This window comes from Exophiala bonariae, assembly GCF_035927105.1.
Source record: "Exophiala bonariae strain CCFEE 5792 chromosome Unknown scaffold_1, whole genome shotgun sequence".
NCBI classification, from domain to species: Eukaryota; Fungi; Ascomycota; class Eurotiomycetes; order Chaetothyriales; family Herpotrichiellaceae; genus Exophiala; species Exophiala bonariae.
In genome coordinates, this window is record NW_027042476.1 from 509,724 (window position 1) to 535,693 (window position 25,970).

General features: G+C 48.5%; 9 protein-coding genes across 9 annotated transcripts; 3 read left to right on the top strand and 6 right to left on the bottom strand.

The window, feature by feature from the left end:
* Positions 1–1,000: 1,000 nt before the first annotated feature.
* LTR84_000179 (uncharacterized protein) lies at positions 1,001–4,381 on the bottom strand (the record flags this gene model as incomplete). The annotated part of the gene is made up of 2 exons (XM_064843810.1): positions 1,001–1,064; positions 1,125–4,381. 2 exons carry the CDS (start codon positions 4,379–4,381, stop codon positions 1,001–1,003), a joined length of 3,321 nt encoding a protein of 1,106 aa, XP_064711670.1.
* Positions 4,382–5,319: 938 nt separating this feature from the next.
* On the top strand, positions 5,320–6,165 carry LTR84_000180 (uncharacterized protein; the record flags this gene model as incomplete). Its single annotated transcript, XM_064843811.1, has 1 exon — positions 5,320–6,165. One exon carries the CDS (start codon positions 5,320–5,322, stop codon positions 6,163–6,165), a length of 846 nt encoding a protein of 281 aa, XP_064711671.1.
* A 459-nt stretch (positions 6,166–6,624) lies between these two features.
* Positions 6,625–9,366, bottom strand: LTR84_000181 (uncharacterized protein; the record flags this gene model as incomplete). The annotated part of the gene is made up of 1 exon (XM_064843812.1): positions 6,625–9,366. The coding sequence occupies one exon, from the start codon at positions 9,364–9,366 to the stop codon at positions 6,625–6,627; it is 2,742 nt and encodes a 913-aa protein (XP_064711672.1).
* A 2,380-nt stretch (positions 9,367–11,746) lies between these two features.
* On the bottom strand, positions 11,747–13,327 carry LTR84_000182 (uncharacterized protein; the record flags this gene model as incomplete). Its single annotated transcript, XM_064843813.1, has 6 exons — positions 11,747–12,834; positions 12,889–13,039; positions 13,087–13,101; positions 13,158–13,178; positions 13,240–13,250; positions 13,303–13,327. The coding sequence occupies 6 exons, from the start codon at positions 13,325–13,327 to the stop codon at positions 11,747–11,749; spliced, it is 1,311 nt and encodes a 436-aa protein (XP_064711673.1).
* Positions 13,328–14,825: 1,498 nt separating this feature from the next.
* LTR84_000183 (uncharacterized protein) lies at positions 14,826–16,061 on the top strand (the record flags this gene model as incomplete). Its single annotated transcript, XM_064843814.1, has 4 exons — positions 14,826–15,013; positions 15,068–15,354; positions 15,404–15,535; positions 15,589–16,061. The coding sequence occupies 4 exons, from the start codon at positions 14,826–14,828 to the stop codon at positions 16,059–16,061; spliced, it is 1,080 nt and encodes a 359-aa protein (XP_064711674.1).
* Positions 16,062–16,174: 113 nt separating this feature from the next.
* LTR84_000184 (uncharacterized protein) lies at positions 16,175–17,077 on the bottom strand (the record flags this gene model as incomplete). The annotated part of the gene is made up of 2 exons (XM_064843815.1): positions 16,175–16,351; positions 16,418–17,077. The coding sequence occupies 2 exons, from the start codon at positions 17,075–17,077 to the stop codon at positions 16,175–16,177; spliced, it is 837 nt and encodes a 278-aa protein (XP_064711675.1).
* Positions 17,078–20,222: 3,145 nt separating this feature from the next.
* Positions 20,223–21,862, bottom strand: LTR84_000185 (uncharacterized protein; the record flags this gene model as incomplete). Its single annotated transcript, XM_064843816.1, has 4 exons — positions 20,223–20,549; positions 20,605–21,207; positions 21,257–21,612; positions 21,667–21,862. The coding sequence occupies 4 exons, from the start codon at positions 21,860–21,862 to the stop codon at positions 20,223–20,225; spliced, it is 1,482 nt and encodes a 493-aa protein (XP_064711676.1).
* Positions 21,863–22,413: 551 nt separating this feature from the next.
* Positions 22,414–23,084, bottom strand: LTR84_000186 (uncharacterized protein; the record flags this gene model as incomplete). Its single annotated transcript, XM_064843817.1, has 2 exons — positions 22,414–22,923; positions 22,983–23,084. The coding sequence occupies 2 exons, from the start codon at positions 23,082–23,084 to the stop codon at positions 22,414–22,416; spliced, it is 612 nt and encodes a 203-aa protein (XP_064711677.1).
* Positions 23,085–24,087: 1,003 nt separating this feature from the next.
* LTR84_000187 (uncharacterized protein) lies at positions 24,088–25,725 on the top strand (the record flags this gene model as incomplete). The annotated part of the gene is made up of 1 exon (XM_064843818.1): positions 24,088–25,725. One exon carries the CDS (start codon positions 24,088–24,090, stop codon positions 25,723–25,725), a length of 1,638 nt encoding a protein of 545 aa, XP_064711678.1.
* Positions 25,726–25,970: the final 245 nt, after the last annotated feature.

The window sequence follows — 25,970 nt, forward strand, 5'->3', positions numbered from 1 at the left end:
GCCCACAACACAGTGTCGCAATCCTGAACTTTCCCGATCACCTAACTGTCCGATGGACCTCCTTTTGGAATGCACATTGCGTTGGCCGAACATCAGAACTGGGCACCATGCTGCAAAGCAGCACATGGCGGTATCTCGACTCACCACCTATTCTGGCCGGGCTAAATAACGAACTGTGGACATATGTGGCGTCGGTCGCCTTGACAGACATATTCGTCGATGTGTCATGGTCTGCATTAGCGACCGAAAGAAGGTCTTGAGAGGGCCGCGCAGAATGTGTTGCATGGGTCATCCAGGCTCCGATGCCACTCGTATCGTATCGAATCGAATATCTTCACCTAGTTAGGGCCGACGTCGAAGAACCAGCCTACCTAAACTACCGAGGTAACCTTCCATGCTACCAAATATGTGCTTTCATTTGGAAGGCAATCGGCTAGTCTGCAAGTGCATGCCAGGACATATAAAACTCTTATGAGGCTGTTCAAGCCCTTTCAAACTGGCGAACAGCATAATAGAGCCTTTCATTGGCAGACAGACAGACAGACAACAAGGTGATGGATCAGGCGAGGGAAAGAGAAATATGTATCTGTCGAGCACAATCCAAGTTCGATAGAGATACCTAAATAAACATCACGATCTCAGTCATATTTTATTCTCCTGCTACCCAAAAAGAACGCCACCCAATATCCGCCTGTCCACGAAGAACTCGTTAGACCTAGAGCTTGATTCTAATGCCTAGGTATCTAAAGGCATCGAAACATGTCCCGCTCATCAAGATTCGATTCCACTAGGCCCTGGACGTTTACGTGGCAAGCCCAGACCGGGGCCGTTAAAAATGTTCATCCCTTATTCTATCGTCATCACCCAAAGTCTATTCATCACCCCATCAATCAATCAGCCATTCACAAAATGCTACAAGCACAAGGCGGAAATGCTTGAGACGCCAACGCTATGACCTGGAAAATTGCCGTTCAAGTAAAACCCAAATAGTAGCCCATGTCTATGCCTCGTCATCCGTATCTGGAGGGTGAGGTGTTCCTTTGGGGCTATTGAGCCATTCGATGCTGCAGAAGTTGGGTCAGTAAGGTGAAATTGGGGAATGGGAATAAAAGATAAGAACTTACTGTCGTAATCTTCGTCGCACATCTCTCTCCTTGATTTGTGCTCTGGTCAACTTCTTCTTCTTCTTTGCTCTGAATTTCATTTCACTGTTGTCTTCCGCACCCGAGTTGACAGCTGAAGCAGTAGCACTCGAGACCACGGAGCTAACATTACTAGATCCTGGTCTTGAGTCTTCGAACCTATTAAGATCGATGGCGAGAAGACCTTTGTGAGTGACGCGGCCATCAGCCACGTGCCATTGTTCGGGACACAGTGCCCCAACAAATTCTTCGTTGTGACTGATCATCACGACACCACCCTTGTAGTCACGAATGGCAACAGCAAGACCGCCCAAAGAATCTCGATCCAAAAAGTTGGTGGGTTCGTCGAGAACGAGTAGATGAGGGTTGTTCCACATGGCACCAGCCAACACCACCTTGACTTTCTGTCCACCACTGAGACCCGAAATCTCATTGTGATTGGCGATTTCAGGATCTAGGCCCACGTCCTCGAAATGTTTCGAAATGACCTTGGGTTCCAAGATCCGATAACCCAGACCTTCGCGAGATGCTTCATGATCGTCAAACTCTTGCAAAAGCTTGACGAAACCCCATTCCACAAGTGTTTCTCTTGAAACTTGGCTGTTGAATTTGGGGATCATGTTACGCCACTTGACTTCGTACTGGAAAGTCTTCTTGTACTTTTGTCGACCCATCAAGTTCTCCAGTTGTCTTGCTCCTTTACCATCGCCAAGATCAATCCACTTCTCCATTTGAGCCTTGTCTTCATCGGTAAGAATACGAGTAGCCTTCATCAAAACTTCTCGATCATCACCGTTGGCATATCGCCACTGCAGATATTGATTGGGAGTCTTCTCCATGTGCATTTCAACGTGTTCAAGAGCGTGCTGTTTGATATATCCAATTCTGAGATTGGGATGTTTCTCGACCTTGCCGGTCTGAGGAATGGTTTCACCTGTCAGCAGTTTGATCAGTGTAGATTTGCCGGCACCATTGGCACCAATGATAGCCACACGAGAAGACAAGCTCAATTGACATGAAACGTCTTGCAAACTTGGTTTCGAGCCACCTGGATATGTATAACTGCAGTTGGTCATTCGAATGATCGATCGGGTGTTAGATTTGACACCACTGAGGATACCTGGTGGAGGAAATTTGAACTGGATCTGAGATGCAGAAAGAGTGTAGTAACTTTTACCCTCTGGCTTGACTTTGACGAAGGCGGCCAGATTTCCAACATAGTGAACAAGTTTCTTCTGTTCGTAGTGATAGATGTCGGTGCAGACAGCATCAAGGAAGCCAGAATCGTGAGACACAATCAAGGAAGTGATTTCCGTGTGGGTTTGGAGGTATTGCTCTAACCATTTGACGTTGGCGACATCGAGATGGTTGGTCGGCTCGTCCAACAAGAGGACGTCTGCTCTCATCAACATGGCACGAGCCAAGGCAAGCTTCATTTTCCAACCACCCGAGAGAGAGCCAACTTTGTGTGATTGACGTCCTTCGGGACCGGCTGTGAATCCGACCTCGCTGAGAACTTCTGAGATTCTTTCTTGTCCTTCCTTGGCAATTTCGGGATCCTTGGCCACGAATTCGAGGATGCTGATGTCGGCATCTTCACCTTGGTTGTGCTCGACAAAACAAGTCTTGAGCACGTCTCGGGACGGGAATCCTTCCAACTTTCCATCTGCAATACTGCGCATAAGGGTCGATTTACCAGCTCCATTGCGACCGCAGAGACCATAACGATGACCCTTAACGAGTCGTAGGTTTGTGTGAGAAAGGAGCAACATACCACCATAGGCAAGAGAAAACTCGGCGTTGACAATTTCGATCTCATCCGGGTTGATCACCACTGGTGCACCGTACTTCTTGTGGTCTTCTTCAACAAAATGCTTTTGTACACCTTCGGCAATGGCAGTCCGGTTCTCATCAGGTAGTAGAAACTTGAGATAAGGTCCAACTCTGCTGGGAATACGGCTGAATACTCTGCCGTTAACATCCTCACGAACCATCTCAGAGACATATGTTTGCCCGAATTTCCATAAAGCGGCATCTCCCTTTTGGATACCTCCTTGAGCGCGAAGTTGGCTATCAAGCACTTTAAGGACATCGTCTGTCGTGGTGGCTGCAATTTGGCCATTGGTGATGCCATCTTTGTCATCACCCATAGCCTTTTTCATGACAGTTACTGCTCTGTCTGCCAATTCTCTGACCTCGGGTAGAGAAGCGTTATCTCTGACCTTTTGTACACCGGGTTGCAACTTTGGCAAGAAAGTTCTTGCCTCGACAGGGTCATGGACCAGTTTGGTCAGATTTTCCACTACCACCACAGTTTGCCGTAGAACTTCTTGCGATGTTGAAGGGTTATTTAGAGCTCTCTCGAGGAGTGGGGTAAGGAGAGCCAGAACTGGAGAGGTGACAATTGCCACAAAAGTTGTCTGCGAGAGGGCATGAATAGCCTTTTGTAGGGTCTGTATTGAAGGGTTCTTCATAGTATCAATCAAAAGTGGTATGCGGGGGGCCACATCGTCGTTTTGTAGCAAAGTAGTAAGCGAATTCATGGTCTTTGTGGCAGCCTTGACGACCTCGGCCTTGAGGTCGTGAATTCCGGCTTCGACAATAGGGATGAGTTCTTTCAGTGTCTTGCCCATGGATTCCCGGAGGACATCTTTGGCTAGTTCCTCCTCTTTCGTGCCCTCGCCCATCTTCGCTTTATCTGCCATCTTTCCCAACAGAGTGAAAGCACCGACAGTGCCTTGCCACTTGCCGGTAGGCTTGGAGAGATATTGCTGCAAAGCAGGGAGAAGGCCTACTACCATAGATTCGGGTTCGAGATTCTTGAATAATTCATCGACTGCAAATTGGGCCGACTCCCGGACGGAGGGACCCTTGTCGGCTAAGCCATCGAGAGCGAGGTTTAGGACACCGCCGTCCTGTACAAGGAAGACGACTTCGCTGAGGGGTTGTTCTCGAGGGAAGCGCTCGAACATGGCGCCAAGTACAAACATGGCACTCTCACGTTTGGCACCATTTTTCTTGTCGGAAGCGGCCTTTTTAATTTCTGGGATGAGGTTATATGAAAGGAGGCCGCGCACACCCACGGACTGGATCAATAGATTTGTCAGAGCGTATGAGGCATCTAGAGAGACCTGGGCAGCGTCCGAGTCGAAGATTGTAGCGAGAAGGCTGCTTATCTCTTCTGGGGTAGGTGCAACACCGGAGAAGGTCGACTTGGAAGCGACAACGGAAGTGGCCATGACTGGTGCCAATCGAGGGGATTCACGATGGGGCATGCTCTGGTAAAAAGCTGGCGCCAGGCCGTGAGGACGAGAAGCCCGGGATTGACTCTCACGATGGAGGACCAGGCAATTATGAAAGGCTGAAAACAAGAACGGCGCCCTCACTCACAATCACCGTGCTGAAAAGGAAGAGTGGAGAGTGTTGTTAAACTGGGAAAAAAGAGGGAAGAGACAAAGAGAATTTCCAGATGAAAGCAAGGTAGTATGTAAGTAACTAGAGGGGTGATTATTTTTTGAAATCTGAATCAGCCTGCGGGCAATGGCGGTAGGCTGGGTGGCCGTGCTTCACGCTGGTGGTAGTAGTTAGTACTGCCGCCCGAGTTGCGACTTGCAGGGGGCCCCTCGGCCATTCACCCCAGGCACGTTTTTTTTTCGCCCTCGGTGGAGCGTTGGAGGTCCTTAAAAGAAAATTTGGGACGGAGGGGCCATTCGATAAGCGATAAGGGCCGGGACTTGCAAGTTTTTCCCAGCCACTGACGTGGAACTCGAGGGTCATCCTAGGGAGCCCTAACCGGCGCTAAACACCCTGTTAACCACAGCCTAACGGGACCCTAGAGACAGACCCCTCGGGCTTCGGAACAACTCACAATTGGGCCCTCCACCATAGCCTTGCTGACTTATCCAAACTTTTTTCACTGACGTCTTCAAGTTGACTCCGAGGCAGGAGGAGGTGCTCCTGCGAACATACGGCATTAACTACCAGACCGAAAATTCAACCCACTTCACTCCTCGTCGGTCCAGCGATCCTTGTTGATAGTATCAACATCAAGGACTCCCGACTCCATGCGTGTAGATCTCAACCATCCATACTCACAGTTCATCCCCGTCACACCTCCACAACAATGAGCACCCAAACCACCAACTCTGAACAAGCCGACAACACCACCACCACCACCATGAAAATCCCCATCTCCCCAGCCCGCGCCTCAACCCTCACAGCAAACCTAACCTCGATTCAAAAACGTATAACCACCGCCTCAACATCCACATCCACTTCCAGCCCCAACTCGCATCCCCCACGCCTCGTCGCCGTCTCGAAACTAAAACCCGCCAGCGACATCCTCGCGCTCCACCAACCACCTGTCTCACAACAACATTTCGGAGAAAATTACGTGCAAGAACTGCTGGAAAAAGCGCGCCTTCTACCACAAACCGTGCGCTGGCACTTCATTGGCGGGCTGCAGAGCAACAAAGCGGCGCAGCTAGCGCGCGAGGTCGAGAGCCTATGGGCCGTCGAGAGCGTGGACACGGTCAAGAAAGCGGGCCTGCTGGAGCGGGGGAGGAAGGAGCGGGACGAGCGGTTAACCGAGACCGAAGGAGGAGGAGGAGGAGAACCGCTCCGGGTGTTCGTGCAGGTTAACACGTCGGGCGAGGACTCGAAATCGGGGGTCGAGCCCAAGTCGGACACGCTGCGGGAGTTGGGAAAGTATATCCGCGACGAGTGCCCGCATCTGCGGCTGCAGGGCCTGATGACGATCGGCGCGATAGCCAGGTCGAAGGCGACGACGGCGGAGACGGAGAACGAGGATTTCATCAGTCTGAGGGAGAATAGAGATTGGTTGGCCGCGGAGCTGGGTTCTAAGCCGGAGGACTTGGAATTGAGTATGGGCATGAGTGAGGATTTCGAGGGCGCGATACGGCAGGGCAGTAACGAGGTCAGAGTCGGGAGTACGATCTTCGGTGAACGGCCGCCGAAGAAGGACGCGAAGGTGCTGGAGGATACGGAAGGAGAGAAGAAATGATCTCCTTCGATGGAAATACTAAAGGGAGGTTTCCCAAAATCTATAATGGGTCTCATGCCGTGCTGGCCAGAGGAGAGGCCCGCCGCCGTTCTAACCAGAGTACAGTCATAAATCGTGTCAAGTACTATTATATTATCGTCAAGGACCCAAAAATATACGTCCTACACGAGGATAACGGACACGACCAATAGTTGCCTGATCAGACAGTCTTCAATGACCATGCTTCCGATGCAACACCCACTCGTGATGGACTTTTGGGCCTTTTTCCCTTCAAAAATCAATATAATAATAATGGTTGGGTGGCTTCTGAAGACCCGCCTTCTCAAGGACTTTTGGCCAGCCGTTCCTGCATCATGTTGAGCAGTATCCCTGGGATCGTGTCCTGTGTGGCTCGAATCGTCATCCGATACATCTGCCAAGAACGTCAGTATTGGTCTGGATATTCGCAATATCAAGAAATCATACCTTCTGTTGAGGATTGGGCTCCAATCTCAACAAACACCCTGTCTTGCCCTTTTCCAGCTGAAGTACTGCACAGCCAACAATATTTCGCGGATTGGGATCTACCGTGTCCAATATCTTCCATCGGAACCCAAGTACAACCTCCCGTGCATATTTATCACTCATGGCGGCCGAAGGTGATCGGAGACCAAACGTACTCTGTGCCTCCATAGGCCCTGCTCCAATTTGCCGCCAGCGCTTGAAGAAATCTTCAGCTGATAACTCGGAAGGATCCATAAAGCGGTGAGGAAGTATGGGTAACTTGAGTGTGTAGGCTTGAAGTGCGCCGGCAAGATATGAAATGCGGATGGTCGGTGCTTCAGAAAACGCTCCAACAGATGTACAAACAATCGTCTGTTGAACTTGAGATTCGGATTCTACCGACGGATCTGGAAGACTTTTCGTGTCGACCTTGAGATTGGGTGCAGATTTGTTGTCCAATGTGGTTGTGAATGATCCCACTGGGAATGACGCTTTGTTGGTGAAATACAGCTTGATCACACCTAGATGGCCCCGATACTCAGCTCGCACTCCCACCTGGATCTGAGGATCTTCGAAAAGAACCCCTTCATTTGCAAAATACATCTGCTCATACCCAATCTCCCAGTCTGGTGACAAGTGCGTTGTACTGGCGAGATTGGGCATCGAGTTAACGTTAGTGTGCCCATTCATGTCTAGTCCAGCTAGGTCATTTGCCGCAGAACCATTTTGTCCGGTCGCTTTAGGGGCTAGGCCGTTACTTCCTGAACCACCTTGGTTTCCATTGACAATTGTGGTGAAGGTTCGTTTCAAGCCAGTCTGCTGAGCGAGAATAATCTCTTGCTTGTCGGCATTTGCATCCTTTCCTCCCACCAGCCATGTTCGTCGTTCACTGGTCCCTGCACTTTTCTTGTGCAGCCTTTGAAGCAGAATTGAGGCTCTTTCAGAAAATGGTGGCATCTCATCACAGATTGTTCTCAGTAGGTCATCAGCTGGAAGAGTTGCGATAGCCAGGTATTCACAAGCTCTTTGTTGCAATTCCGAGTCGGGAGAGTGGCTGTAGAACTGGAACATTTGTAATAATTGTGGTTTGATCTCCGGGAAGAGGTTGACGAACTTGACAAAGGTGGACAAGAGTAATGCTCTCGTTGCATCTGGTGCTGAGATCATCTTGTTCTGTAAAGCCATCAATTGTTCGATCGGACTGCATCCCTTGTTATCTGCAATAAGATGTCCAAACTCCCCCAAAAGATAGCCACCAATTTTGACGAGTGTGTCATGGCTATTGTCGCTTTTGATGTAGTCAAAGATATGTTGTGCAGCATAAGCTTGCAATTCTTCATTATTAGTGACAATTTGCACCACTCGTTGCCACACTTCATCACTGACATGATCTCCAGCCATGGCTAGAAGTCGCATGGTAATTTCAATATACCACTGAGCATCACTTGCATATTTCTCTGTGAGAATGGCGATTTTCAATGTCATCTCCTCTCGAATCGAGTAGTCGGCTGACTGTAAGTATTTCAACAGTTCGTTCACGATAGGTTGTGCGTTGGAAGTGTCACACATGCTGTATAGTAAATCCAATCCTTTTCTTCGCACACTGATATCTCGATCACGTAGTGATCCAATAATGAGACTCTGATGGCGTTGAATAGGATCGAGGGTATCTGAACGTGCAGCCAGATGTGTCATAGCATCCAAGCCCAGATAGCGTACATTGGTCTCTCTTGATTGGATGAATTTGCCCAGCTTGCTGGATATTTGCACCATCAACCCATGCTCTGAATCAAGATGAATGAGTAGGTTGATCGCTTCGAAGAGAACTGCATTCTGTGCATTATTTTGTTGCACATTCTTGGGTGCTTCCGTGGCGTATTGGAGAATCGCCTGAAGAGAATCGCGTATAATTTCCCGTACATGGGTGTCTTCCGAAGGAGGATAATACTGTAGCAATTTCAGGAATTTGACCTGGATCCAGGGACATGGAACTTTATAATAGAAGTAATCCGGAGAGACATCATTTTCAAGGACGATTCTCCTCAATCGCTGGGCGGCCTTGACATAGCTGCCTTTGAAGGCCTCGGGATTGTCTTGAACCAAGGCCATAAGCAAGGATGTCACAGACAACACAACTCCCATGTCTGGGTCGTCCATCAATGAAATTATTCTTTCCGCCCATTCAGGTTGTATTATGCCTGGATATTTTCTGTACAGTCGCAGTAAAGTCAATGCCGCCTTCTTCTTGACGAAAGACTTCGAGGTTGGGGATATGAGGAGACGGTGGACATCGACGGCTAGGGCTTCACCCATTTCTTTTCCACCGACATTGGCCACAGCGTGAAGGGCCAGACAGTTGTTGAGCTCATTGTGATCAAGCAGGTCCTTGCGGATACTGTTGACAACGAGATGGAGGAGTTCGTGTTGCTCGTGAAGGAAGAGGGTAACTGCGAGGTAGCCAATCTGCTTTTCCGAATACTTTGTTGCGGAGATGAGGTTGACGGCCTCTAGATGACCAAAATCGACATTGTATCCTTGAATATAAATATAGAGTAACTTGCAGACGTATTTCTTCTTCTGGTATCCATCGAGTTTCTCGCTCTTGAACTTTTGTCGGATGTTGGCTAATTCCTTGTTTATTCGTTTCTCCTCAAGTTCTCGAGCTCGAGCGTTACGTAGATCGGCAATGAATTGGACAAGACCACGCATGGACGACATGTTGGTATGGCGAGGCGAAGCCGCATCTGCGTGCTGCAAACGCGGCGATGTTGGAAGGCGGTGGGGAGTGAATCAGGGGAGAAGGAGATGGGGTAATTCAGTCAGTCGTGCATTCCTTTGGCCACTTCACTTCTCACTTCTCACTGTCATCGCGGAATGGGATTAAATGAATGAGCGGTCATAGTCTGACAAGACACACGAATCAATGTTCGTATGCTGAGGCCCGCAAGCTGTGAGATGGAAGACGTGGTTAGCGAAATGGATGAGGTAGTACCACGGAACTTCTGTAGTTATGCATCCCGGGTCTACGATGATTCGGCTGCGCCCGCATATTGGAAAGAGGAAAGCGCCATCCCATTAGCCCTGTTTCGCTGAAATCTATTCTCAATTCGAGATAGCTCATGTGCTAAGTCTGGGCACCACGTAATGAGACAACCGTGTAATGTGACACACCTCGATATCGCCACCACGACGATTAAATCATAAATTGCCTATTCTACAGGTTCGTTTGCACTAAATTGATGCATGAATGGTGTCAGGGAGTCATTCAAGTGCCTATTCCTAGTAGTATTCCTAGTGGTTGAGCGCGTACTAGACCTCGCTGTCGCCTCTAATGCCTCCATACCCTGCCTAGCTTGTCTGATGGTCTTGATACTCGCAAATACCTTATTGCAGTCGATTGCGACTCGCGGTTGTCTCCTAGTAGCTAGCTCATCTAGCTGTTGACGTTGAGTAGCGAGTTGTTGCGATTTAGTGGTGATTTCCCACTGTAGCTGGTCGAATGCTTTAGCTGTTTTTTGGAGTAGACGACGTACTGGACGAGAAAGAGTTTCCTGAGCTGAAATCGACTCCGTTTCCTGTCGTATTTACTGTCGAGTAAGTGGCGTATGAATATCATTCGATATATACTGAGCTTGCTTGCGTGACGGTGGCGTAGTTAGTAGTATTCGCTCATTTTGGCTATTTTGAAGGACTTGACTTAATCGAATAACTTTGCGAGGATCCCATGGATATATACCAGCTGCATTCCACGCCGTACGAATATAATAAGTAGATAAAGCCTCATTGCTTACTTTTTCATAGGTTTTGAGAAATCTACTCTTCTTTACGGCCGAGGCGTCGTCGTATCTTACTAAGTTAGCAATCTCATCCCGATAACGGCATTTTAGGAGCGAAAAGCATGCAAGATCCAACGGCTAAAGAATATGGCTTAAATAAGGTATTAGATAGACTAATACTACTCGATTAATATGGCATTGCCACATAAATTCGTATATAGCGTGACTTTTATGCCCATCAAGTAGGAGGAGTCGATAGTGATCCGTTACTATCTAAGGGAGGAATAGTTGATATAACTAGGCTAATCCGATAGTATTTAAGATCCATCCATTAGGTGAAACCGTATAGGAATAGTCAGAAGTATTCGGATCCATAAACCACATCGATTGGAGCATATTTCCTTTAAATATAACGAGACACTATAGTCGACGGCTAGTCGCTGATATTGTCTCAATAATAGAGACCCATTCACGATTTTCTAGTATTACTTTATAGGATTAGGTAGTATCGATTCTACTAATCACTTATTGATTAGAACAGACGCCTAGGGCGATACCTATCTTATCTATATTGTAGATATACTCCCAGGGTATCGAATATCGCTCTCGGACAGTATTAAAATACTCAAACCAGCGATTTAAGGACTCGGGAGTAGTGCTCTATAATCGCAAGCCATGGATCTTTTTACCTACTTTAGAGCGAATCTCTAGATGACGTTGAATAAATCGTGATATCCAGTTTTGGCCAATGCTTAAATACTCCGTCGGAGTACCTCGAATAATAACGACGAGATCTCGTAGTTGAGTAAAGCTAGGAGGATGTCCTTGCATCTCAAGGTCGAGTATCCAGCGTACTAGTATTTGCTCTTGTTGGTTCGATAGGAGTTGCTGTGATTCACGAGCAATTGCTCGTAAATTGCCACCTCGTAGTCGACGGCCGAGAGTTATATGGTTAACGTCATTTGCCGCCGTCGCAGCGCGGATACTGGTATATCGGCGAGTTTGGTAGTCGGATATCGCTTGGAGCATCCTAGTCTCTCGATTTGATGCCATTTAATCGTACATCTAAATGAATTGGTTGAGTGGTTAGGTGTAGAAGAGGAGGAGTGGGATTGAGACGCGCGTAAAAACGCGTGTCACATTACACGGTTGTCTCATTACGTGGTGCCCAGACTTAGCTAGACTAGTCTCACTAGTGCCTCAAGAAGAGCAGATTTCAACTTGACCATGTTTTCTTCCACCATCTCTAACCTGGGAGCATCGAGTTGCTTTGTTGTTGGTGGCCGTCTGCATCGCAATGCCACCTCTTCCGATATTTTTCTCTATGATTTATGAAGCTGAATGATTTCATCCAACAAAGCAACAGTTTCTACCGGACTTGCAATCCATGCGCAACAACAAGCACTGCGGGCCTTGAAGTCATTGCCTCCACCACTTAGAAATTGATCGCCAACATGGAGCGTGTTTGATGGTGGAATCCCTCCAAACCATTTCTGACACGCTTGCACACCCAGTGATTTGTCTCCAATATCCAGAAAAACATCCGCGCCTCCATTGAAAACCGTAAAAGGAATATCGGCATGTGCCGCTTTGTTTCCATGGCCCGGTTCATTGAAAGAGGCTTCCAGTACCTGCTGCACGACAAGAACCGTCTCCTCCAATTGTTCCCGGGTCAATTTCTGAGATTGGTCTGCTGCGTAAATACCAACTGCTCGCTCTTTCCTCAAGACCTTTGCTTGGAGATGAAGAGTTCGGATGCAGGAGTGAAATGCAGATTCAGCAACATCGAGTAAGGCTTGGATCGCAGGCTCATTCCAACCTTTCATTGCGTCTAGGATCCATTCTCGTCGATGGATGTAGCGTAGACAGTGTTCTGCACTCTCGTCAAACACCAAGAGGAAGTTCGACTCGCCACCCATGATGATGAGATTCTCCTTTTGCTCTCGTTTCAATTCCTGTGACGATTTAACGGCAAGCAGCAAGCCAGATAACCGATTGAAGTAATGTTCAGGCTGCGTGTATCCAGCAGCTGTCACAATTCCGATCCGAACTCCACGAGATAAGAAGTAAAGAAGTCTGGTAATGACAGGATCGGATTCAGGTGAGTGCAAAGACGCCCCATCCTCGTAGAGTGTCACATCACCATCGAATGTCAACAGGTCAAGTCCAGGTTGCAGCTTTGTCTTGAGAGTGCGATAGGGTTTGGGTTGGACAATAGCCAAGATTTGAGCGGTGTTCAATATCAGACGGATGTCGTTGAAGGATGGGGCAACGAATCGGCGTGACGAAATGGCGCGAATGGAATCCTGATGTCTGAAAGCATCTTCGAGCGCGAGAGGAGTGAAGAAAGTTGAAATAGTGGGAACAAGCATGCTGAGTTTTGATCTGGTTGACGTTTCCTGGTGATTGACTGGGTTTGTTCAGTGAGCGCGTGGCTAGATCGTTGAGATCTGATATGACCTACTCTGGTCCAGTATCAAGTCCTCAACATCTCTGAATATCTCGGCATATCGTTGTCGGGCAGAGCGTGCCATAGTATCAAGACTATGGGCGTTCTTGTCATCGTGCTCGACTGCTGGCTGCGAATTGAGCACAAAGGGCACAGCTAAAAGACCCTGGTTGTCATCAGAATGGTGTCCAAAGCCTCACTATCTCGTCCTACCTTGATCCATTCGATCTAGATCCACGCTTAGTATCTAATATATAACGATAGCGAGGAAAGGGTCAACTTACCAATTGATCACGGCGGTGCGTCTTTAGATACATTATCAATGTCAGTATGGAAACATCGAGAGCGGCCGCTGTGTTTGCTTGCCTTCAATGCATCTAGAGAGTGTTAGTCGTGAGTGAAGTTAAGATCGCGACAGTGAATACTTACATTCAACCCTGTATCTCGTCGTCATATTGTTTGGGTTAAACGTGATACGGTTTAATATGTTTGTAGTGAACGTTACCTACAAAGTCAAACATTGTCGATGTGTAAGGTTGCTCGCAGAGTAGTAGGAGGAGTCGATGTGACACACGTGACCGCTGGTTCTGGGCGTACCTGCGTAACAGCGGAAGCCTCCTGAACTTCAACAGCGCGACTGGGGTTGCTTTTGGCCTCCAAACAAACACCACCTCCGCCAACACAATGGGCTCTGGCTTGATCTTTGCATCTCAAACACACACTGTCGTAGTCTCAATAATACCATATGTACCCCGAAATTGACACTAATGAATCCAGATGAGACTCCATTGAATCATGTCCTCCTCGGACATCTCCTGAACACTGTGGTGAATTTAGAAGATTCCATTCACGTTACGGTGATGGGGATCTTCATCGTCAGAACTCTATATTAGCTAACTAAGTTGTTATCACGGGTGTACTCTTGATCGACTTGACAAAGAATGGTTACGTTGGTGGCATTAGTCAAATCAACGCGTCCTTCAACTGGCACACGCAGTGGGAGAATATGCTACACAACATACACTCACCAGGACAGCGTAGGGGTTCCATTTATGAAGGCTGATGAAAGACAGAAAGGAGAGAAGAAAACCCATCCAAATTGTGACCTGTGAGATATACACCAAGACAACGTTAATAATCTTCTACATTTCGAATAGCATAAAGTGATCAAGCGACTTATGCTAGGTAAGCATTTAGTTAAATCGTAGGGGACAGCTCTTAGAATTTTAGGCTCCAGATGAGGACGAGGGGACGTCGCTAAGGTCCCTCAGGCCAAGCTTCAGGCGGGTCTCAGGCCTTGGGGACCAGTTTAGCGCTGTTCCTGGACCTCTCTTCTCCTTCCTTGACCAACTCACATCACTATGGGAAGCCCATATGATACAGAAATCATCGCCGAGATCCAGTGCTCGACGATCTGGCCCACTCAAGCACCGGATAGGGCAGAGCACTTTAATGACCTTGTCACCTATTCACCTACCTTACTCCCTGGCCTGGATGGAGTCCTGGTGACAGCATCGAGAGGAAGCTAACGGACACGGAGCATTGTCGCCAGCGACCTTGTCTCATGGGTTCAATCCCAAAGCCAGAAAAACTCACTGGTTGACTAATCTTTATTTTATGCACTTCGCAAATGGGATCGCATGTCATGGAAAACTTTCAGCTGCATGCAAATTCTAGAATTGCCACCAACACGAGCCTCGGCCGGAGTGATAGTTCCTCCGGTTGGCCTCAGCTACAATCAACAGCCATGTACTACTTATGCACGATTGAGCGGCTCTTCTCAGATTCTATATAAATTCTATGATTGGGCTCGATATTTAATCCATCCCAGCGTCAGAATCGGATACATAGGCGCCAGGAATCGTCCAAAGAGACCTTTTGACCTTAGACCTTTGTCTCGCTTTCGGGCTGGAAGCTCGTATCAACGTTTGACTTGAATCTCTTACTTCGCCATGGCTTCAGACATGGTCAGTGTCAACATCACTTCATTTGCAGATCCTTCCAAGTACCAGTTGTCCAAGCTCCCGCGACCTGTGGTTTCGGAGCCGACAGACGTGGTCATCCAGGTCTACGCCGCAAGCATTAACCCCATAGATGTGAAGAAGGCATCTGGGGTATTCAAAGCCGGACTTTCAGAAGAGTATATGACTCCCTTCCCTTTGACTTGAACATCAGAGCTCATCAAATGGAAAAGATTCCCATATAAACTCGGGTACGACTGTGCAGGCGTGGTTGCAGAGACCGGTACTCAGGTATCGAGCTTTAAGGTTGGAGACGAAGTTTATGTACGTCTGCCTGAGCGTTCTCGAGGATCTTGGAGCGAGTACGCCAAATGTGCAGAATCTTTTGTTGCCCATAAGCCCAAGAATCTCTCCTTTGGTGACGCTGCATCTTTACCTTTGGCTGCCCTCACCACGTTACAAGCGCTGAGGAAGTATCGAGGCTCATTGGCTGGGAAGACGGTATTCGTTCCGGGCGGACGTGAGTGCACACCTCTTGTTCCTGGCTGTGTGCTAATAGTTGAAATCAGTAAGCGGCACTGGTGCATATGCTTGCCAACTAGCAAAGAATGTCTTCCATGCCGGTAATGTCATCACAACAGTTTCCACAGCAAAGGTGGCGAAAGTACCAGAGTTACTTGGCGAGGGTGTGGTGGACCAGAGTTAGTGCTCTCTACCTCGTGATGCAAGGCCCAGTCAGTTGATCTTTTCACAGTCATCGACTATACCAAGGAGGACGTGATGGCCCTCATCCCGCGAGGCTCTGTCGACTTTGTCCTCGATACGACTGGGCAAGCCATGCAGTTCTTGTCTCTTATGACACCATCAACCAGCACCATAATTTCCATTTCGACTCTCCCCTCCGGTACTCAACTCCAACAAGCCCCCATCATGAATCGCCCAGATAAACCACAGCTACCATTCGTCATGCGTGTTGCGCTGAATGCGCTGGACTCGATCAAGAAGCTCCGCGCCTCACGATGGGGTGTTCATTACGAGTATCTGTTCCTCGAGTCAAATGGGAAAGATCTGGCTAGTTTGACCAGCTATGTTGAGGGTGGGAAACTTGTACCTGTTGTGGGCTCGAGGGTAGACATCAGAGACATCGAAAAGGTACGAGAAGCTTGCGGTATTGTCTACAAAGGTAAAGGTGGCATTGGTAAGACAGTGATTGATATCATCAGATGAATCCGGGGAAACGTTGTAACTTTTTAAGTCTTTGCGGCTCATCATGGGGTACAGAACATTGATTATATGATACTGAAACTGAAGCAGAATTTGACGCCTTTAACGAGTCATGTTTATATACTTTCTTGAATGAACTTCAATATATCCTGGTTTACCTCTGGAGCACAGATCGTCGGTAAAGCATGGGGAGCTCCAGGATACTCCTTCAGGGTACCATGTTTACAAAACTGCACTGCCCGTCGTCCACTCGTTTCAATCGGCACGACCTGATCATCAGTTCCATGCAAAATCTACATTCGTCTCGTCAGTACGCCTCTGAGAAGCTCACGTCAACCAGAATTCCTTTGATCACTTACCAAAATAGGGATATCCGCACTTCGCAGATCTTCGGTGGTGTCGGTCTCGGAGAATGCCTTGATGCAATCGTACGTGGCCTTGAAATCGCATCGCATGCCCTGCTGCCACCAACTCCAGATCTTGCCTTGGCTCACCGTCGCATTTGGTCGATTGAATCCGAAGAACGGACCTGTGGGCACATCGATGAAAAATTGTGCTCGATCCTTGACCATAGCTTCCCGGAAAGAGTCGAATACTTCCAGCGGCACACCCGCGGGGTTGGCCTCCGTCTTGACCATCCCCGGTGTGACAGCCGATATCAGCACCGCTTTCGAGACACGGCTGGTGCCATGGCGACCCAAAAATCGGGCCACTTCTCCTCCACCGGTGGAATGGCCGACCATGATGGCATTCTTGAGGTCGAGCTTCTCGAACAGCTGATGGAGGTCGTCAGCGTAGGTGTCCATGTTATGACCTTCCCAGGGCTGGGATGAACGGCCATGACCTCGGCGATCGTGCGCGATCACGCGGTATCCTTTGCTGGCGAAGAAGAAGGTTTGGTTCTCCCAGTCGTCCGAGCTCAATGGCCATCCGTGGCTGAAAACAATGGGTTGAGCTGTCTTGGCTCCCAAGTCTTTGTAGTAGATCTCGGTGCCGTCTTGCGTGGTGATGGAGGGCATTGTGGGAGATGTGCGAATTCAAGTTGTTGGTGTTCCAGGAGATATCTTTGGTGCCCAAGACAGTAAAGAATTCTTAAATCTGGTATGAGTTTGTCCCAAGCTTCACTCTTATATCTCTGGACAAGCTAGGATTCATGGTTCAGGCTAAGTATATCGATTTTGATGTCATCCGGCCAGGTTCTAGTTTCCCTGCGGCTGATTTGTAGTGATGTTGTCTCCTTTCGGCCATTTGATCGCCCACTGAATTTGTCGACTCCACCGTCAACAGACATGGACACTGAAGCTGAAGCGGGATTTGCGCACTTCGCCAATCACATCGATGTTCTAAGATCTAAGCGAAGAGCCATGACCATCGTGCTTGAACTTTCCGATTCGGAAGGCAGAGCTGGCAAATCATCTGGGTTTGTCCGTGCACCGTCAAATCAGCTGGGGTATTCGTTTCTCCATCGAGCACCTAGTGGGAACGTTTACCATTTTACATATCCTCTACAAATAAGAATCTATGCCCTAGTTCGAGTTCATCGGAGCAAAGCCATTCAGTGTAATCAACATCTGCTGGCTACTTCTACCTGTAGAGTCATCAAGTTCATGCATTCCAAATGTGCACCGGACGAGCGCAATCCCAATCTCGATCTATTTTAAAGCGTGCCTTCCCGATACCGTTCATCCCTGTTGATGCATCTAAGTAACCCTGGATGTTATGTGCACTGATGCTCAGAGCGTGCACTGATATTAACGGCGAGATGAAGACGGCACCAGAGCCCTTATCGGGAGAAGCAACGGATTCCCTCAAGTAGGTATGTAGTTAAAGATAAGTGCCCCGGGCGCAATTGGCTCCCTTTCTTTCTGGCCCCCGCAAGGCTCAGTAACCTCTAAGCTTTAGCTAATGGCGCTTATCATTGAAATGTTATCGATACGCCATCGGATCGGGGCTCATCAGGGCCGGCGCTATCCAAAACCGGGCCGATGACGTTGTATTGTTTACATTTTGTAGAGGTGTAGATGAAGTTCTTTCGGTTTTGATCTTTCTTCCTTTTCCTTTCTCTGGCCACATCGGTAAGAATACCCTGCGCTCTGTTGTTGTACTAGAATCTCCCTTGCTAACGCGTGTATTAGATTAGTACAGATAGAGTCTTGTACGTATACTCATGCTCAAGGCGTTCGCCGGTCCATCTAGTCACCATTACTACCACTACCACCACCACCATCACCACCGAGCTTGATTTTTATGTTTTATTTTTTGTGAGTATATACATGCAGTGCCTTCTAGCGACAAAGAGCTCATACATTTATTAGCAAGATGCACAATACTACCGTGTAAGAGCTTTAAACCAGACCTACTACATCAGGTTAACACGTGAGTATAGTGGTGATATTGGTGTTGGCGGAGACGCTGGCCAGCAGGCCGTTATGTAAGTACCTTTAGTAGAGCTGAACCTTTCATGTTTAACGGTTAACCTTTCGTTAATAGTTTTCCGTAAGTCGAAAGTCGAAATGAAAACCGGAGTCTTCACTTAGACGCCCGCTATCTCCATCACAAGTAGTTACTAATAGCGTTCACCTACAGGTCCCATTCCTCATAGAAAGAGGAGTTGTGGTGGTTTGCGGGTGTGGTGGCCTGGGTGGCCATCGTGGTGCCGCCTGCTTGGGCAGGCTGGGATTTCGTGCGGCGCCATTGGCGCCATTGGCGCCATTGGCGGTTCGGCCGCCAGGCACCCCTCGCCTTGATCCGGGGTCCTCCTCCGCCTGCAGCGGCGCCGCCGCCAAGGGCTGCTGCCCCGATGAGGGTGAGAAATCTATAAGGGAGTTACTGTCTGCTTCGAGAGCTCGTTAGGCTGACTATAGTGTTAGGCATATCTATATCGCCTATCCTTAACCCTTACAGGTCGATAAAACAAAAAGAAAAAGCCGGCATGCCCCTCGCGTTCTCGTCGCGCTGGTGGGAACAGGACAGGGGTGCAACTACTCGTGCTCCATGCTCCCTGTTGCTGGCGAAGGGGAGCCACGATTTATTTGTGAAGCATGGAACACTGTACACCAGGTGAGAGACGGCTCGAAAATCCTACCTTCCCCACCCGGGGGGGGGGTGGAAACCACACTCCGGCCTGGAGCCTGCAAGTGACAAGAATATGCAGGTAGTAGAAACCCCAGAGTCGCATGGATGCACTAGCTCTGGCAGGATTATCTCGCTGGGCAGAGGGGGCGGCACCTCCAAAGATGGACGGAGCACCTTCTCAAAAATCCCGTGGTGAGGGCGGTCGGAGTAGGCGTGACAATTGAATAGTCTAACAAAGCAGTTGGAGTACGCATGCCAGTATTTCGCGGTTTCGAATCCAACAGCTCAGAGTGTCTCTAACTCCCCTTTGGTGACTTCTAGGGTATAACAAGCAGCCAGAGGAATATAATCATTACCACATACCTTTCGTAAGCTTAATACACAAAATAAGCAGACAATTGCCCAATTTGTTTACCGTCTGAGAACGCCCGAGTATAGCGACCAAAAGAATTTTGCGATTTCGTCATCCACTTCCTCCATAACCGACTAGGCTTCAACTTCAATCTATGTATACGTATCCGCTTTAAGTTCGACCTCGCTACTACGAAGCCTAATATTATACATTTCAAATCCGTAAAGTACATACATTGAAATCGTTGGTGACCGAGGTCACCTAGACTTAAGAATTGCGGTTGACCCAAGTTAGCTCGTAGAGGATGGACTTCCAAGGTAGCCAAGTCTCTCTCTACCTCTAGTCGAAGGGGAGAGGGAAAGCTGACCATCGTAGGATCGGGGATGGAACTTGAGTTGTTTGACTCAGAATTGGAGAGAATGGAGTGCGCAGTCGAAGAAACCAAGTTACCCAGCAAACACAAGAATATCCGCTGTACATTGCTAGAAAACCAAATGGCTAGTGTGATGAATTATCGGACCCTCAACTCGAGATGGTCCAGAGGAAGAAGCCGTCACGCAAGAACCCACGGTTGGTAGCACTCCGAGAATCTCGTCATCAGAAAAGAGAGTCAGGAAAATCACATATTGGGTTACAATCCAGTGCGCGGCATGTGGTATGTTTTTAGTTTGCTGAGAGTCACCAAGACCACAAAGCCATTGGAAGCAGGCTTATGGATCCGAAAGACAACTCCGAACCTAAAAATCGTCTCGAGCCTTGAATCTTACCTTGAAGTTCTTCTGTTTCACAAACCAGCGATTGATGTTTTTCATTTCCTGTGGTTCCACTTGCTCCAGGTCGAACCTTTGGACCAACTCCGGCAATAACTTCGAAATCTCCAAGAAACTGATATTCTTCCCAATACAAGTTCTGGCGCCCATACCGAATGGTATCCAGTATCTCTCCATGGCAGCAGCTTGTTCAGATGAAGCTTCCAGCCAACGCTCTGGTCGGAAGCTCTTCGCGTCAGGCCCGAATATGCTTTGATTGCGGTGCGCAACCCATGGGTTGATCCCAACTACTGTCTGTGTTTGTAAGTTTAAGGAACGGCAATATCACGGTGATGAACAGGCAACTTACTCCAGCTCGAAAGTATTGACCTGCGATGGTTGCTCCACCCTCTGGAACATTGCGCCACAATGGCAAAGCAGCCGATGGGTGTAGTCTCATACCTTCTTTGACTACTGCTTGCAAATACTTAAGCCCCTGGGCTTGAGCGAACGTAATGGGTCGTGATACAGCGCCTTTATCTCTGGCGTTTTTAATTTCTTGGCGCACCTTTTGCAGCACTGTCGGCGAATTCAAAAGGTTGGCGAGTATGGAGGAGAGGGCAATCGAAGTCGTCTCGGAGCCGGCTGCGATATTGGAACCCGCCCCAACGATAACGTGCAAAGGAGAAAATGTTTCGGGGCTCTTTTCATTAGCGACTGCGAACTTCGTGCAAAAGTCTAGAGTGTCTGGGAGAGGCTTGCCCTGCTCAAACGCTATTCGCCGTGCTTCCAGTTTGGAAACTGTGAAGTCGACGAGATAGTTGTTTGCTTGTTTAGGATTGAGTCGTGAAATGAGACGATGTATACAAGGATATACACCGGTGAGAGTGCTGTACAATCCAAAACTCTCAAGATTACTCATGATACTGCCAATGTCGTGACCAGCGTCAAGGAAACCAAAGCGCTCTCCAAACTGGTGGGGGTTAGTCAATGCGTTGAAGCTCACAGTGTTATTACACTACCGTGATTTTCGCGATGACATCAAAAGCATAGCACTGAAGCCAATGCCCAAAGTCTATAACGGTCGCTGCAGCTGCGTATTCTTCCAATTTGGCGCAGAAGACATCAGTGACATTATCGATGTAGTCTTCATATCCCACAACGCTGGACATGGCGAAGTAGGATGCATATTGACGTCGTACAGACGCATGCACCTTTGTGTCCTGTAAGGCAAAAAGGTTTACAGACGCTATGGCCGGAGACCCCCACACTGAGTACCAGTCGCTTTTCCAGAAGCGCGTCCCGGGTCCGTAGAGAATCTTCGTCGCCTCAGGATCGTCTATGCTGTACATGTTTGGTGCGAGTCTGACAATGTTCCCTGAGCAATGGTTAGCCAGAGTGCAACTTAATGTCAAGATTCGAGACCACGTGCCCCATTTTTCGTGGAGCTCAACATTCTCGTCATGAAATTGTCCCGAGTACAGTCGAGAGAAATACCACAGGCTCGAAAATCTTGCAACAAAAGGACCAGGAACTGCCCGAGTTGGTTCTTGTAGACTAGGCATCAAACGATACAAGAAGTAAAAGCAAGATGTTAGAAGCAGTAGCGCAATATACTGAGGCTCCATTATCGCAGATGATGATTGCTGAGGATTCATCGCACGGTTGGGCGATAAAGCTGCTCAGGTATAATCAACCGATTGAACCTACGTTATAAGTATTGGAGAAAGCTCATTCTTACGTGTAGTAACATATGTCGAAAGGATAGTACTCGGTGGGTAGGTCTCATAGACGATGCCCGAGTCTTTCACTAGGTGGAGAAGAGGCATTCTTTGCGCCATCAAAGGGCAGGTGGGTACGTCCTAAAAGTGGAGAAGCTAGATGCAAGATGTCTTGAACGCGGACGAGCGACGTGAGGAGGGTATTGATGTTGGAGATGAATTTAGTAGCATACCATGGTGTGATTTTAGTTCGTCCCTACGGCATTGTTCACTGGGTGTTCGATCTCCCGAGTGACCTTTGGCAAAGTAACGGGCTGTGCATTGGAGACTGTTTTGACAGGTCAAGACGATGACTTTGGAACACACGCGATCCTTGTTAACGAGTAGACCGTGGTGACTGGCCGGCTTGACTGTGGAGTTTGATGGATGAAAGTACATTCTATGAACACGAAGCCAAGCTATTCCCTTGGGTTCCAATCTCGCTCCGGCCTGATGCCATCAAGTACAGCTTTGACATCATCAAGAAGGTCTTCCGCAGGGAGGCCCAGCTTTTCAGTCCAATCATTCTCATCGCGTGGATCACCTAAGCCCTTGAACTTGCCTTTTCCATAGGTAATACATTGAATGATGTCTCTTTCAGCGAGTAGAATTTTCGGCTCGCCAGGTTTCACATTGTGAAACCTGCGGAGGCTATTATCGTAGAACGTGTCACTGCTCAGACGGTGTATCTTGAAAGGCTGTCCTGATGCCTTCTCTAAGGCTGCAAGGACCTCTTGCTGGGTAGTCATATGGGAATGGATGTTGATGTATCGATTTGCGGAATCGCCGAAATGCTTTGGGTCAGACAAAATCTTGAATAGCGCATGGCCAATGGTGTGTAGATTCGTAGTGCCGTAAGGGGTGTCTCCCTCATCGAGGAGATAGAATTCGTTGGGTGGCTGATAGCCATGGAAAGTGTTTTTCAAGGCCTAGATTTGCTTTTCAGCATACCATCTGGTCTCAAAATGAGTGGTCAAGCAATACTGACCTGATCGAAGAATGGCCCGCTGATAATCGCCGTCCAGCTAATTGAGCGGGCCTGTTGCTTCAGCCACTCGATGAAATCTCTTTTGGGTTGGAAGTATGGCATGAGAGACACGACTGTAGGATCATACGTCCTACAACCGAATTCAGACGGGAAAATCCTCCGTACCCCTACTTTGATCGCTGCTTCAACGATGGTTTTTTGAAGGTCGAAAGCATCATCCCCTAGCATGGAGATGATCACATCCCGGCCTTTCAAGACTTGTTCCAGTGAAGAAACTGAGTAGTCGGTGCGCAACACTTCGACATGCTCTGGGAATGTGGAGTTCGAGCCAACTCTCGACAAAGCCGCAATTTTAAGTCCCGAACCTTGACTATGCTTGAGCAAGGAGTTGAAGACGGGCTTCCCTGCCTCGCCCGCACCCTATGCGCAACTTTATTAGCGCCGTCTTCAGTTCTATCGCCCTCTTTGCGCGTTTCATCACTTCTTACCCCCAAAAAAATAATGTTGTTCACGGCTGCAACCATATCTATACTTCGTGTGGCGCGAGTCTGAAGCTGGTGAAGTCAATGCACTTTTGATCAAGGTCCGGTTCCTTGAATACTGTTTGATCGGGACGTTAATCAAACGATCTTATTCCTCGCCTGGAACGCTCGGTGGCTTCGACGCTAGAAGGCCTAGGTCTAAGGTTGGCATTCACGATCGATAAGTGGATAGTGTTCGCTGACAAAGACGGAGTGAGAAGATGCATGGGTCGTTGCGATTGTGCGCTAAACACTGTCTGGGTGTGGGGCGGGGGGGGCATATCAAGGTTCAACCCACCCCTAGCGGCCCTAAGTTAGTATCTGACTCTGTCGAGCCACCCAAGTCTGTGGGGTAGCGACCCATCGAGAGTGCGGGGAGAAGAAGAGTCGTCCACTGGTTCGATGCCACTCACCAACTTTTGAGATCCACCGAAGCGATCGGGCTGTTCTTGTAACCATAAACATTAAAAGGCCAAGAGAGGAGGTGGGAAATCCATGTTGTCTTTTGACGGTCGTGATATGTTGCTCCACCCCCAGAAGGTATCAGTTATAGCACTCAGTGGTGAAAGATCGACTCTGTACGCATGCCTTTCGCGCTCATCCTTGACGATGTGAGCCTGGCACATGTACCAGGCACAGTCATCCTTGATGACGCAAAAAGCACAAGTCAAGTTGTTCACCAACTCAAACACGGCACTGGGAGAAATCGCCATGTTGTGCTCGTTCCCCAGCCATCGGAGGACGTCAATGACCCTCTGAACTGGTCAACAGGGAAAAAATTAGCTGCTTATCTTGTCACCCTCTTCGGAACCTGCCTCTATGCTGGCTGCACCTCCCCACTTCTCAACGCTGGTCTTCTGGTCATTGCTGGCGAGTTCAAAGTCGGAATCATGGACGTCGCACTGCTCGCTGGAGAGCAGATGCTTGTGGTCGGGGTGACCTCTCCCTTCGTCTTGGCCCTAGCACGAAAGTATGGCAAACGCCCGATATACTTGTTCTCCTCCATCATGGCTGTGATCGGCACGGTTGTATGTCAGACTGCCAACGAATTTCCGACTCTGCGAGCTGGGCGAGTGGTGCAGGGATTCTCCGTCACTGCGTACGAGTCGATCGTGTTTGCGTCTGTGGGAGACCTGTTCTTCGTCCACGAACGTGGCTTGTACCTTGCGGCCACCAATTTCATGTTTGCGGGAATATCGAGCTTGGTTTCTGTCATCTCCGGGCCCATCGTCGACAATCTCGGATGGCGATATCAATTCCACATCTTCTTGGCCGCAGTTGTCTTACAAACAATCTTGCAGTTCTTTTTCGTCCCTGAAACGACTTATCGCCGGGATGTTCGATATAACATTGGCACTGTCGTGGAGGAGAACCTTGAAGAGCTTGCCGTCGTCCAAGCCCATAATATGGAGGACAAAGGGAGTATCGAGCATACAGAAGCTGTCCCTGCCACCAAAAAACGAACATTCAGGCAAGGGCTGGCTCTGTATCGCGGGAAGTACAGCGATGAGAACTTGCTGCAGCTCTGGATCGCTACTTTCGCTGTCAATCTCAACCTGGCCGTTTTTCTCATCGCCATCCTGCAGGCATTCTTCGCATCTCTCCTGGTTGCGGTCGCCATCTCGATCGCGCAGCTCTTCGGGCTACCACCATACAGCCTTACAACCGCTCAGATAGGTTATATGTATCTCGGTCCTTTCATTGGCGCCATAATTGGGCTGGTGTTCTTTGGGCTGGTACAAGATCCTTTGGCCAAGTACCTCTCACGGAAAAACAACGGTGTCTACGAGCCGGAATATCGTCTTCTCCTGTCTGTCCTATCGCTCTCCACTAGCGCAGGTCTCTTCGCTTTCGGATATCTCACAGGTAGCATGGGAACCACTTATGCCTGCTCCGCTGTGTACGGAATCGTCATTTTTGGCGTCATTGGCTGTCTCGCCACAACCAGCTCGTACATCATGGATGCTTTTCATGATATGAGCGCTGAAATCTTCATTGTCGGAAACTGCTTCAAGAACTTCGTTTTCTATGGTATGAGTCACTCTATCAATACCTGGCTTGCTCAGAAAGGGCCACAGAAGGTTTTCTTTACCTTGGGAGGGATAGCTTTAGGAATGATGGTCATTGTACCAATTATGTATGTGTTTGGCAAGAAATATCGTAGTTTCTGGGCACGACACAACTTGTTGAATAAATGGCACATTCGTACCCACGAGTACTAGTCGAGCTCTGTGGAGCAGCAACCTCTGGATGACGCATCGCCGGGAAAACACTCCAAACAAGTTATCTTGAGTATAGCTTGGTTTGCTCAAATAACGGCATGTTGAAATTTGTCTGCCAGCCAGAATTTGTATGAGAAGTTCAAATTAAAGGCATTAGTAGTTCCAAGGTACTGACCAAAAAGTTATGAGTCTTACTCGAACAGAAAAGGGCAATGAGATTGTGTTTGGTGGTCCTGTTGTTCTCT